Genomic DNA, 13,433 nt, shown 5'->3' on the forward strand with positions numbered 1-13,433 from the left:
AAGAAATTGACCTCTTTGGCAGGGGACAATTTGGCCTCCTTGCAGCCTATTCTATGAAAAATTGCTGCATGTCTTCCTTGTATTTGTATTGCTGCGTTCACACCACCCCCTAGTGATTGTTCAATTACACTAAACAGCATCACTGCTCTCTCCTTTCACGCTGAACATTATATACGGGAAGGGTTTACTGCAGCACTGCAGCCATGAGCTGTACAGCTAACAGTGTGACGCTGCTGAACACAGCAGCAACCCCACTAGTTCAAGACTTGGACTGAATGTACTACAAGAGGCATTAAGTGCTTCATCTATACTTAGCAGCTCTTGTAAAACATCCCCTTTTGAACCTTTGAACAACTTTTAGCTGTAGTAGTGCTGGTTTTCTCCCCAGACACTAAAAGTTTACCTGTCTTACAATGTGATGCCCAGTAAAAAGGTAATGCAATTCAAAAATACTGCACTTGGGTAAAAAAGTCAGAGCCTTACTTCAAGTACAGAATTTCTGCTTTCCATACTCCTGAAATCACTTTGACTGCCCACACCTCTATCTTAAATGGCTCCTTTAACACCAGCAGGTGAAAAATCAGAGGTGTGCCTAAAAGCTCATCCTGACAACTCAGGAACAAAAGATAAATCATTCCTAATTAATGCCTTCATTAGTGAAAATCTTAACTGTGGAAGTAGGCAGCTTTGAGGGTCTCTGTCTGCATGTTTTGTTCTACCTTCCACTGTGTTCTACAGGTCTATATAGAACAGGCAGCCAAACAAAAGGACTTTCCAAACCACAGTTTGAACAAAGGCATGCCTACCTCCAACACTGCCTGCTTGGAATTAGCTCCTACTACTACCTGTAGGAAGCTGTGGATCACTTCAAATTGATACTCAAAACAAGAATTGGTTAGTTATTAAAAGATTTTAATCCAGTGAAAAAATTCAGTACACCTATACTGAATTTCTCAAACTTTACAAAAGGGTAGCTCTTAAATCAAAATTAAAAGGCAAACCAGTATTTTACTGACAAGATTTATTTGATGTTAAAGTCAGATGAGCAGCTTCTGCTCTCCTGAGCAATTCATTCTATACTTCTTCATAGAATGATGCTGCCTGTAAAAGAAAAAAACACACCACTGATACACAATTAAAACAATTTTTACAGTTGTAGTTTTATAAAGCCTGAAAAGCTGTTTCCCAAACAAGTCAGGTGAACCACACTGATCATCTTATAAGAGCACAAAGTTCAAAATTTCCCAGTACTGCCATGGCAATAAAAGAGCCTAAATTACAGCAATTCAATAGAAGAGATCAAGAAGCTACAACTGCTTTGACAGCTTTCTGTTTAAGACATTAAACTCACTGTATCAGCTCCCAGACAGTTTTAGTTCCTTCCAACTGAGTCTCTCAGACCATTTGTAATAAAACCAGACTTTTTTCTGGAGCAGTTATTGACCACAGCACTTAGGTTTCTGCAGCAAAGATATTAAAATATAGCAGTCTGACTTGTCTGTAAGAGTATCCTGTGTAAGTATTTTACAAAATGAGTATCTGTAAGAAAACAACATATATCCATTCCAAAAATAGGTATCGTGCTACTTGAATCTATTTTAGACAGTCAAACTCAAATGTCTATCCCCTCTTTAGCATATCTAAAATGAAGAATATAAGCCTTGTTTACACTAAGACTAAATCAGCAACTTGAGTAACAGTAAGGCTGAAATACCTGATGTATTATTTCAGTCTTTATACTAATCAGGTATTTCATGCCAGTCAAAAGTCACATAAGCTATCAACTCAGTAGTATGTGCTAACGTGATTTGTAAATGTTCTTAAACTCTTGCAATGGGTTCTACATCTGCACAATTATCAGTGTTTGAATAACTCACAAAGACTGCAGTGCTGAATGCCTGCCCTTAGAAAGCATTTTGAAGGCATACCTGTTTTCCATTTTCCACCTGAAGAATGTTCATTTACTGAAAAAGAGAAAGCATCAATTAGTAAGGATTTTATCTAAATTCTACTCCTGTAGAAAATTGAGCTTTGAGGGATTTTAGTGACACACGAAGTTCTTTCAATTACCCATACTGAAATGTGATAGCAAATCCTTGAAATTTTGACTACTGCAGAGACTGAAGACTTAGATTTTACTCACTTCCTTAAATTCAACAGCTATTTAGAGCTTGACTAATGCTCAGAATGCAACTAACTGCATGTTCAATTAGACCTACAGGCTACAATGGCTTCAAAGTGCTTATCCATGCACACTTCTGTTTGACAGCCTCACCTGTCAAAGGCTGTCACAGCTACAGTTGTGACATTAAAAAGGAGGGTGGGTTTTTTTTTGCATTTCAGCATCACTATTTTGAATGCAGCGACCAGGTGAGGCACATCCACATACACTTGTTGCAAATGTTAGGAGGCTCAGCAAACTCTAGAGCCACAAAATATATTAAAAAACCACTTTAAAATACTTGTCTTGGAACAGCAGGGAGAAACAGAATGGGAATTCTAAAGGAGTAAGAAGTGAAAGGAAGCATCAAAGAAAACTAAACAAGACATCAGCATAATTGTGTCTGAGTTTTTCATGACTATGTCATATGTAACTATTAGAAAAATAAACACTTGCCTAAACATTTCTCAGAATCAACTACTGACACACAAGATAAAATAATTCTCACAGATTCTGTAGGTGGACTCAGAAACGTATTCCAGGGGTCCTATTAAAAATTCCTCCACATAGTTGTGATAAGGATGATGAACCATACGACATGATCTTTGAACATGCATTTCTGAAGGCAAAGCTTAGTGTATTTCACAAATGTTTTTCTATAATGCAGCACAAAATTGTTGACAAGTAAGTTGTTCAGGAAATGCACAAAATAATTAATCTTAAGCGACAACAACAAAGATTAATATCTGGTAAACAAGTCACATCTAACCCATGCATAGTTATCAAATGAAGGATCATTTTAAAGAACATCAAAATATCTCTAACCAAAAACACAGTTCACCTACAACTAAGACTGCACGTTAGTTTGACAAGGACTTGATACAGAAATCACATCTCCTACATAATTACCGCAGGGCAGGATCCTTGCCTTCAATTTCTGAACTGCTGATAGGCTTTATGAACTGGACACCACTAACAATTCAAGTGAGTCATTTGATCACTTGCCATTTGCACTCCACACCACCTCCAGGTGCAGAAGTCTTGAAAGGAAGAAGTTCCTCCACACTACCAGGATTGGTGCGACACAAAATTGCTCCTTTGCCATTGACAGAACTGTGTACATTAGGTATTACTACTATATCAAAAGCTAATTTTGTGCCATAAACCACTGGAGGACTTCATGATTGTGCATTAAAGCACAAAGGAAGAAGGCTCCCAACGTTTTCTAATAGAGCAGTTCCCTGATCTAGTAACTGTCGGTAACACCAGTCCCTTTCTATCCAGGGACAAGAACTTCACTTCCACACTAACTACAGTATCTAATTGCACTGAGATTTCCAATTTCATTGTAATTTGTATCCTAACTTGGAGTATTGCAGAGCAATAGTTAAATACACTTCAATGCTGAGAACTTCCAAGCACTGTCTAAAATGCACCAAGTGTGATGTGACATAGATTTCATGTACACCACTAATTTCACACAATGGTCAAGTTACACATGCAATCACACTGTACTACTTTGAATCAGATCCTGTGGTGACTGAACCAATGCCTCAAGTCAACAACACTGGGTTTCTTGGATTTCTTCTCACTGGGAATTATTTTAAAGTTGATTCACTGGTTTCAAAAAGTCTTGTTTGCTACTAGCCAAATTTTACTTCCACGCCACATGAATAAAATGCATTATGTAATTAAGTGAATCCTCACATAACAGAACTAAAGTTTAAATTAAGCATGCATACAAGGCAGTACAGTGCTTCAATTAAAATGATAGACACATTTCAGTGATGCATAATTCAAGCACCAAATCCATGCTCATTTCCAGTACCTGCAGATACTTCATTTCTGATGGAGAGTTCCAAGAAAGTAGGAAAAAAGCAAAAGTGAAGATTACTAAAGTTCAAGATATCAAGGTATTTTCACAGCTACAGAACTAAATATTAAAACCAATTACCCTCCCTCCCCCTGTTAAAATATCTGAAAAAAACCAAAAAAAACAAAAAAACCAAAAAAACAAACAAAAAAAAAACACTAGCCTGCACATCTTATTCAGTATTTATCAGAAGATGGAACACTGAGAAGCAAAGTGACCGGCTTCCCACCCAATCTGTTCCTCAGCTCTGGTTCTGTTCCATGAAAATGGAATCTGCCTCCCTCCAATCTGCCTGTATCAGGTCCTAGCCACAGCCTAGGAGGACTGCAGCATTCCAGCCTGACCAGAGAAAGAGTGCACTACTGTGGGCATCAGTCCCTCAAACCCCAAGGCATTCTACCTTATTTCTATTTACGCACAGTGCTCACTTCCTACAGCTCACATCCTTACCAAACTTACCTGGATAAGTAACACCATACCAACAGTAACTTGGTGGAGTAATTATTAGGGTTTTAGGCAGCCTGAGTGACAAGTGTTAACATTATCTAATGTGTGTATTGCGAGACTGAGTTATGTGATTAGAGCAGTACTGTTAGATTTATGAAGTTCAAGTGACATAGGAAACAGTAATTTAAGAAGCATTGTTTCATGTCATGTCAGCTAGGCTGGCAGCAGTGAGGAGCAAAACTAAGCTACTGAGCTGATGACAAGCTATACAACACACAATTTACCTTCTGTTATCCGGTAGAACAGGTGAAAAAATGGAAGAAAAACAATGTTATTCTGTTGAACTCCTAATCAACATTTCAAAGCCACACACTCACTCTAGCTTAAAAGATATTCTCATCCTACCTTCTTGCCAGCACCAACATTTGCCTTGGCTGTGCCCCTGACTTTCTTCATTCTGTTCTTACGCTCTTTTCGCTGCTTCCTGGAAGTCTTTTTCTTTTCATACAAGCCGTGCTATTAAAAACAGTTGAAAGTTGCTTTTAACATTGTTTCTCCACTAACAGCTCTTGAATTTAAGCTCAACGATTTTTCAAATGCTCAAATACAGTTTAAATTTGAAGTACTAACTAAATAGCAAGATCATTAACTAATGAATGATTTAACACATAACAAGCATTGAAATAGCACATGGATCAGCTCCATTTCTCATGCTTATTTCAGACCTCTATTAGTGTTTTAATAAAAGTTACTGCTAAACACATCTCCTATTATCAGTTTTGCCTTCCAAACCCCCTTGTAATATAGAATAAAAACTACACTTAGCCTGTTTTGCAAATGCAGAAGTTAGCTAACATTTGCTATTTTATGAGTTCCCATACAACTGTCCCGTCACAAAACTTGAGTTTTTTCACACCCAAATCCTGAGTAACTGAACGCTTCTAACTTATCCGGCTTTCAGGATACCAGAAAACAACATACCCTGGCAAGCCTGTGCTTTGGTTCATTTTTCTTTGCATAGTCCAGGGAATCATAGATCATGCCAAAACCGGTTGTCTTGCCACCACCAAAGTGAGTTCTGAAGCCAAAGACGAAAATTACATCAGGGGTTGTCTTGTACATTTTTGCCAGCTTTTCCCTGATTTCTGTTTTGGGGACTGTGGCCTTCCCAGGATGAAGAACATCAATTACCTAAAAAAGACAATTAATGAGTTGATAAAAGGTCAATATCCAGTATACAGCCCCACAAGGTGCTACAGTCCCACCATAGCTCAACACTTACACTAACTCACTTTAGCAGCAGAAACTATTATTCATTTGATACAAAAGCATTCCAAAGTTTCTTGCTTCACTAAGTCATCTAGACTCAAAAATACCTTTAAAATCATTTAATCCAATAGTAAATCAAATCCTGTCAAGCGTCTCAAAGGCACTAAGTCATGTTCTCAAGTGCTACACCAACCCTAGGGAGGATGACTTAACAACTTCCCAGAGCAGCCTATTCCAATGCTTAATAACCCTTTTGGTGCAGAAATTTTCCTCAACATCAAGTCTCAAGCTGGTAAAATTGCACCATCAAGATTTACCTTGAGCATACATCAACATATTTAAACCCATAGGCTCTTACAATTCTTAATCTAAGAACCCTGGAGATTTTAAGGGCCCCATATTAATAGTGGCTAAACTTTATTCTAGCTCAGAACCACCAAACAAATAAAGGCAATCATCTGTAGTCTTTTACCATCTGCTTGCGCTGCAGAAGTCTGTTGGTCATGAACTTCCTGGTTCTGATAGTCACTGTGTCATTCTGCAAGAAAAAACAAAAAATAAAACAATAGCTACAAATGCAACAGAAACTTAACACATACATAAATAATGCACAGTACCTCAATAGGCAGGAGCCTCAGATACTACCAGTGAGCTCATAACATCTTTAGGTAATACAGTGAAAAACTGACAAATTCATCCCCAGATTTCTAGCAACATCTACACCTTTGCAACTGTCCCATGAAAAGCTGAAGCAGCTTTTAGCAAAAGACACGGATCTCAATCCCAAGCACTGTAACAATACAACAGAAGTTCCCTTCTAAGCCCAAATGTTACCACCGCTTCCCACCCCTAAAGACAAGGGAGGACCCAGGATTCCTGAATGGTCCTTGTTGAAATGAAAAACAGGTCAATGGCTCCACAAAAGCCCACCAAGCTATTTCAGTAAACTACACACTTAGCAGGGTACTTCATGCGTTAGAACCTGACCTCCAGCAGTGAGCTGGAGGTAAAGTGCAAGTGAGCACACAGAAGAGAGTGAGTGACCATGCACTGGAACACTAAAGCTCTTTTAATGTTCAGGTAGAATCTCCTGTGCATCAGTTTCTGCCCTTGCCTCGACTACTAATGCCTGGTACCACCAAGCAGAGCCTGGCTCCATCCACCTCCCTTTAAATACCCATAGACACTGACAAGGTCGCCTTACTGTCATCCTTTCTTGACGTGAAAACGTTCGACTGTCTCAGCTTTTCCTCGTAAGAGAAATGCTCCTGTCCCGCAGTCATCCTCACTGGAACCCTCCTGGAGCTCAATGTCTGTCCTGGACTGAGGAACCCAAAACTGGACACTACGCTCCAGGTACAGCCACACCAGGGCTGAGAAAAAGAGCCGATCAGCTCTCTCGAGCTGCTGGCCATGCTCTACCTAACACAACGTGCAAATTTCTCTGAAAATCCTGCATGCCGCTATTTCCACAAGGCTTTCAGACCGGAGCAGCCGCGATAAACGCGGGTGTAACCCCCCAACAACCCCCCCAGCACCACAGAGCAGCAGCACACTGGTGTTGCACTATCAGGGCCCGGGGCTGCTCTGACCGGGCGCGGACACGGCGCGGCCATCAGCTCGCAGCGCGCTGCTACCAGCGGGTACGGACCGCAGCACCCCGGGCTGGGTGGCCGCCATACCGCCGCGGGCGGGTGCAGACGGGCCGGGCGGACAGGCCGCGGCGGTGCGGGGGCGCGGCGGGGCGCGGATGGCGGCGGCGCGGGGCGGATGGCGGGGCCCGGGCCGGGCACTCACCATGGCGGCGGCAGCAGCTCCTGCGACCGGAAGAGAAAAGGATCGGCGCCACCCCGCGGCCAATCATAAGGCGGCGCGGGGTCCTTCCTGAAGGGGCGGAGTTGTGCGTGGGGCTGTCCTTTCTAGAGCCGGCGGGAAGCAGCGGCAGGCGTGGCTCTTGCGTGCCTGATGGGAGCCAGGCGGAGGCAGCTCCGTGTCCCGCGGCGGGGCGGCTGAGCCCCGTGAGCGCCGTGCGGCCACCTCGGCCGAGCTCAGCCCGCCGTGTGCCCCGGGGGTCCCGCTGCTGGGGACACGCAGAGCCACGGACCGCACGTGGCGGCGCAACCCTGGCTGAGGAGTTTCTTAGCGCTCAGGGAGTTTAAATCTCTTTAGCCCGGAGAGGAGACGGCTGAGGGGGGACCCCACCCACGTGCATAGACGGGGAGGGGTGTCAGAGAGCGGAGCCGGGCTCAGCTCCCTGGTGCCGGTAACAGGCCAAGAGGCGATGGGCGGGCGATGCCCAGGAAATTCCACCGGCCCATGAGAAGCCATTTCCTTGCCGTGCCCTGACCGCCCACGGGGACTGGGTGTGTGCCAGAGCGGCTGCGGGGCTCCCTCAGCGGGGACAGCCCGGGGTGCCGGTAGGGGGCGCTGCCGGCGGAGGCCGCGCTGACCGCCCCGCCCGGCCCGGCCCGGCCCAGCCCCGCGTGCAGCCTAGCGGGCCCCGCCGCCGCCGCCGCGATGGTGAAGGAGCAGTTCAGGGAGACGGATGTGGCCAAGAAAATGTGAGTGGGGCCGTGCGGTGCCCGCGGGCTGAGGCGGGGAGCAGCAGAGCTGCGCGGGGCAGAGCCGCTGTAGCCGGAGCAGGGAGAGTGTTGGCGTGCAGGGCCGCGGTGTGCTCCCGGCACGGCCGCTCCGCGCCTGGCAGCGCTGGCACAGGCTGCGCTCTCCCGCACGGGTGGCTGTGCCGGTGTCCAGCCCTGCGGGTGCCCAGGAAAGTCCATAAATCCCTCCGACCAACTCATCATAAAGCAGCTTTATTTTTTTGTAGTTCTCTGAAAAGACCCTGTTTCAACAATGTTGTGAATCAACCTAGCCAGTTTTGCATTGTTTTCGAGTACTTTGGGGTTCTGAGGAGGACAGCGAAGCTGGTGGAGGGTCTGGAACACAAGCTCGAGGGAGCAGGGGTGTTCAGCTTGGAGAAAGGAGGCTCAGGGAAAACCTTGCCAATCTGCACCCACCTGAGAGGAGAGGGTAACCAGCTGGGAATTGGTTTCTCCTCCCAGGCAGCCAGTGATAGGGTGAGAGACCACAGCCTTAAGTTGTTTACTAGGGAAGGTTTGGATTGGACGTCAGGGAGAATTTCTTCAAAGGAAGAGTGGTTAGGCATTGAATGGTCTGCCTAGGGAGGGGATGGTGGAGTCACCGTTCATGGAGGTGTTTAAGAAAAGGCTGGATGTGGCACTCAATGCCATGGTCTAATTGACACGGTGGTGTTCAGTTGTAGGTTGGGTTCAGTGATCAGTGATTCAGTGGGTCGTTTTCAACCTAATTGGTTTTGTGATACTTGTATGTAGATATGCTTGTCATTATAAGTGGTTTTGCCATATATGCCCATGCATATATCTGAAATTTCCTGTTCTAGAAGCCACATCTGTTTTGGTATGAAATCTCCAGAAGAGATGCGTCAGCAAGCTCACATCCAAGTGGTCAGCAAAAATTTGTATAGTCAGGACAACCATCACTCTCCACTGCAGTATGGAGTGCTGGACCATCGCATGGTGAGAACCTTCATTTTGTTTTCCAAACTTTTTCTGGGCAATTGCTGAAGTGGTTAAAAAACAGTTGGGGTCACTGAAACTTACTGTTTGTCCAAAGTAAGTTTAGATGAGTCTTTGCTTGAAGTTCATAGACTACTAGCTGCAGTGTCGGATACTTTTTTCATGCTTTTGGAAGGCAGCAATGTATTCTCTTGGGGCAGGAAGAAAGTTACTTTTCTGCCAAACTGCTGGGATGCCCAGAGACGTCATCAAAATGCTGCAATGTAGATACATGGGCTGCAGTTCACTTGCAGGAGCTGTGTGAGTCCAGTTCATTGGTGTCAGCAGGGGCTGTGTGTAAAAAAACATTTTTATTAAGGGTCAGAGTGACTGTAATGGAATTGAGATGCTTCTGATGCTAGGGAAAAGGAGTGGCTCTACTACTAGCATTCCTGACTAGCTTATGAACTGTTGTATTTTGTATCTATCCCATCAATTACAGCTAAGTTACTTTTTCTCTACATATGTGTTTTCTTTCTCCCAAAGGGAACCAGTGAAAAAGACCGTCCCTGTGAAACCTGTGGGAAAAGTCTGGCTGATTGTTTAGGGCATTATGGATACATTGACTTAGAGCTGCCGTGTTTTCATGTTGGGTACTTCAAAGCTGTGATAGGCATCTTACAGGTAAATGTGATCTAAAAAAGAAAATTTTCAGCAAAGATGATGCTTGAAAGTAATTAAGAAGGCAAAAATAAGGTTGCATTATTAATTTGTCTTTATGTAAATTTTTTTTTTTTTGCTGAAAACATGTATTTAAAAACCAGTCTTAGTGGCGTTCTGTGTCATCTCAGATTGATAAATTTAAGCTAATATTTTTCTGCAGTTTGAATTAAGTATATGCAGGATAATTTGCCTTTTACAGCATCCCAGGAAATCAAAGCTCTGCTTGCTTTGTATGATTTTCAATGCCCTGCAGAGCTTAGCTAAAGATTTACCTCCCTGACAGTATTTTCTTTCTCTCATGTGCTTTTTAATGTGTGTTCCAATTTGGTCTTTCAATTAAGAGAGCAGTATCTCATTCATAAAAATGCAGTGTGTTGAGGAACTTAAGCTGTAGTTCAAGAGGTTACATCTTTGAATGTGTCTCTCAAACAACTGTGTTTATGCATGTTTACATTTAAGATGATCTGCAAAACCTGTTGCCGCATCATGCTGTCAGTGGAAGAAAGAAAGCAGTTTTTAGATTACCTGAAACGACCAGGCCTTACATATCTTCAGAAGAGAGGGCTGAAAAAGAAAGTGTCTGAGAAGTGCCGGAAGAAAAACACTTGTCCTTACTGTGGGGCCTTTAATGGTGAGTATTGACAGGAGCAGTTTGTGAAATTGTCTGCTCTGATGGTTTTCACCTTGATGGCTGTGACAGGATCCAAATCGTGAATATGCTCATTCATTGCACAGCTAATTCTCTTTGGCCTTCATTAAGAACCAGGCAATTGCATTTTAGGGCCAGACACATGCTTGTTCATATCTCATTTGTGTGGATCTAGACATTTTCCTAGTTGCTTGTATTATTTCTTATTTCAAGCAATATTTGATGCTTGAATAATGACCAAAAAACCCTCTTAACGTGTTAAAAATATTTAGAGCTATTGGCAGTGATCAATACAGTCACGTGAAAGCATTGATAGCTTTTGTAATTTTGAGTGAGCATCATTTTTCATCTTTGTATTAAATTATGTTGCTTAAGATTATTTCTTCCTCAGGGCAGAGTATTTTTGTAGGAGTTCATATCTGGTTTTCAAAATATATCTTGGTTTTTTTTCATCTACACTGATCACATGTTACTGCTGTTCAAAGACTTGGAGTATAACAGATTAGTAGTAGAATGTTAATTTTCACTCATGAAGATTGTGGGTTCTTTGTTGAAATGGTCAACACCTAAATAAAAGGAGAGCTTCTCTATCATAAGTGCCCTATCTCACATAGGGGGCATAAACAGTAGGCATTTAGGGAAGTTACATGATGGGTCAGAATCTGTAAAAAAATTTATTTCAGTAAAATAATTTCAGTAAAAAAAGCGAGCATTTGGAGTGGTCTGTGTAAGTTTTGTGAATAATATTAGCTGCATGACATGAAAATATTTATCAGACTTTTCTGATAATTCACTTCCAAAATTACTTCAGAAGATACTGGTATGATGCATAAATGGCCTTCGTCCTGTTGTTAGTGCAGGAACTTCTGCTTTAGAAATATTTGCTGTGAATAAGGTGAAGCTGAATTAAAGTGTGGGCTAAACCACCTACTTTCAGCCTCAGAGGCTGCACCATCATGTAGATACACCAAGCCATCCATATAAAAAAGTATAATTTGGTTGTCTTTTTGTTGTTGGGTGAATTCAGGAAACTGGTTAATAAATCTGATGAAGTTTCATTTTGTTGGGTATTTATTGAACGTTTAGCTTGTTTTGGAACTGTAACTTAGGTTTTGGTGGTGTTTTGTTTTGTTTGGTGTTTTTGTTATTTTGCAATAAAATCCCAAGATAATCCATATTTAATTCCTTGCAGGAACTGTGAAGAAGTGTGGTTTGTTGAAAATAATACATGAGAAGTACAAGACAAATAAGAAAGTCGTAGATCCAGTAGTATCTACTTTTCTCCAGTCCTTTGAAACTGCCATTGAATATAACAAAGAAGTAGAACCCTTACTGGGAAGAGCTCAGGTGAATTACAATCTAAGTTTTTTTGCTAGTTTTTTTGCATGAAATAAAACTCCTTAAAGGTTTGCCATGTATCAGCTAAAGTCTTGTGGTAGTCAAGAATTTTGTCATCAGAAGATAGGTGAAAAGTATTTGTATCCAGTGCAATAATGTTGACTTTGTTAAATGAGAAATTTAGGTTTTTTGCATGTTCTGATGTGCCTTTACCTGCCTGTAAAGAAAGGGATGTTCTTGGTATGTTATGCTTGTATAGACTAGATAAGGAAGAAGAAACACAAAAGAAAACTATGTAAAGTTTGCATGTATATATAGATTCACTGTAACTCTGTTATTAGTTCCAATATACACATTTTTTTCTTCAGAAGTTCTTAGTGTTGAGAAGGAAGGAGGAGGCTTGATTCAGTAACTTTTTATTTTATTAGCTTTTCATTGTATGTAGTTTTTTTCCTTCTGCTCTTTGCAAGCTGGAAAGATCTCCAGGTACATACTTGGATGGGAAATGTAGTGCATACAGCAGTAGCTGCACCTAGATGAGAGAAATCAAGTTTTGAAAAATATCTAGGAAGTGCTGTGATCATCTGATCTTTTACTAATAAAATGAATATAATGTACTGTTTCTTATATAATGTTAATTAAGTTGCTTTGTCTATTGATGAAATATTTGCCATTAACTCTTGAGACAAGAGAGCAACACAATAAGTAAACACTCATGTATAGGTAAAAAATGGAAGGAAAGAATACATAGCAAGTTAACATCTGAGATGCTAAAAGTTTTGGTTCAGAATAAATCAACCAAAACATAGGTTTGTTTGCATAAATAGTTCTCTATTTGCCCTTGAAAAAGGCTGTTTCTGAGCATTAGTAAAATAAGGGGAGGAGGGAAGTATTGAAACTTGACATGATTGCTTCTTGTCCCATTTTCCCAATGGATTTTGTAGGAAAACTTGAATCCTTTGGTAGTATTGAACCTCTTCAAAAGAATCCCAGCAGAAGACATCCCTCTACTGCTAATGAACCCACAAGCAGGTAAACCTTCAGATTTGATCCTCACACGACTCCTAGTGCCTCCACTGTGTATCAGACCCTCTGTTGTGAGTGATTTGAAGTCTGGCACCAATGAGGATGATTTGACAATGAAACTGACAGAGATCATTTTCCTCAATGATGTAATAAAAAAGGTGAGTCAATCTTCCTACTCTGACAATGTTGTCTTCAGAAGGATTTTTGTAGAATTGAATATCACAAGTGGGTTTAGTGCTTACAGTCTGGTGCTGTATTTCTCTCTCATTGGGCATTTTACTGAAAGATAGGAGAAGCTCCCTTCAGATCAGACTGGCTGACTGGCTGCTTGCAGTGTAAGACCTGCTGAAGGTCTCCTGGGGTTCTTGTGGGAAATGTTTTTCCATTTCAGCTCTGGTCTGTTAACTCTTT

At 41.9% G+C, this 13,433-nt stretch overlaps 2 protein-coding genes across 7 annotated transcripts in view; one reads left to right on the plus strand and one right to left on the minus strand.

Moving 5' to 3' along the window:
• Positions 1–988: 988 nt before the first annotated feature.
• Positions 989–7,638, minus strand: RPS24 (ribosomal protein S24). Of its 4 annotated transcripts, XM_079313285.1 has the most exons (7): positions 7,501–7,506; positions 6,223–6,289; positions 5,463–5,672; positions 4,887–4,997; positions 3,990–4,006; positions 1,929–1,964; positions 989–1,101 (listed from the first exon to the last, which is right to left on the minus strand). In XM_079313285.1, coding segments are annotated over exons 1-5 (396 nt in total). In that variant the 5' UTR covers positions 7,503–7,506; the 3' UTR covers positions 989–1,101; positions 1,929–1,964; positions 3,990–4,000. The 4 variants fall into 4 exon arrangements, with proteins under 4 accessions (XP_079169411.1, XP_079169412.1, XP_079169410.1 ...); XM_079313286.1 differs by lacking the exon at positions 3,990–4,006; XM_079313284.1 differs by lacking the exons at positions 989–1,101; positions 1,929–1,964; positions 3,990–4,006; positions 7,501–7,506 and adding exons at positions 4,712–4,768; positions 7,548–7,638 and having other exon boundaries at positions 6,223–6,288.
• A 449-nt stretch (positions 7,639–8,087) lies between these two features.
• The window catches only part of POLR3A (RNA polymerase III subunit A), a 36,967-nt gene continuing 31,621 nt past the window's right edge, over positions 8,088–13,433 (plus strand). For 2 of the 3 annotated variants that reach the window (XM_079313287.1, XM_079313288.1), the window contains exons 1-6: positions 8,172–8,311; positions 9,172–9,307; positions 9,833–9,970; positions 10,469–10,640; positions 11,851–12,005; positions 12,941–13,180. In XM_079313287.1, coding sequence (XP_079169413.1) covers positions 8,268–8,311; positions 9,172–9,307; positions 9,833–9,970; positions 10,469–10,640; positions 11,851–12,005; positions 12,941–13,180 — 885 coding nt within the window. In that variant the 5' untranslated portion in view covers positions 8,172–8,267. Of the gene's footprint in view, positions 8,312–9,171; positions 9,308–9,832; positions 9,971–10,468; positions 10,641–11,850; positions 12,006–12,940; positions 13,181–13,433 lie in introns of all 3 variants that reach the window. The other variant, XM_079313289.1, reaches the window with a different exon arrangement.

This window comes from Erithacus rubecula (genome assembly GCF_903797595.1).
Source record: "Erithacus rubecula genome assembly, chromosome: 9".
NCBI lineage: Eukaryota > Metazoa > Chordata > Aves > Passeriformes > Muscicapidae > Erithacus > Erithacus rubecula.

Excerpts from the sequence above, each read along its gene's own strand:
- RPS24 (XM_079313284.1), bottom strand. Across the intron at positions 4,998-5,462 it reads CAAAGCACAGGCTTGCCAGG|CACGGCTTGTATGAAAAGAA; the intron begins GTATGTTGTTTT and ends TGTTTTTAATAG. Across the intron at positions 4,769-4,886 it reads ATGTTGGTGCTGGCAAGAAG|AAGGTAAATTGTGTGTTGTA; the intron begins GTAGGATGAGAA and ends ACCGGATAACAG.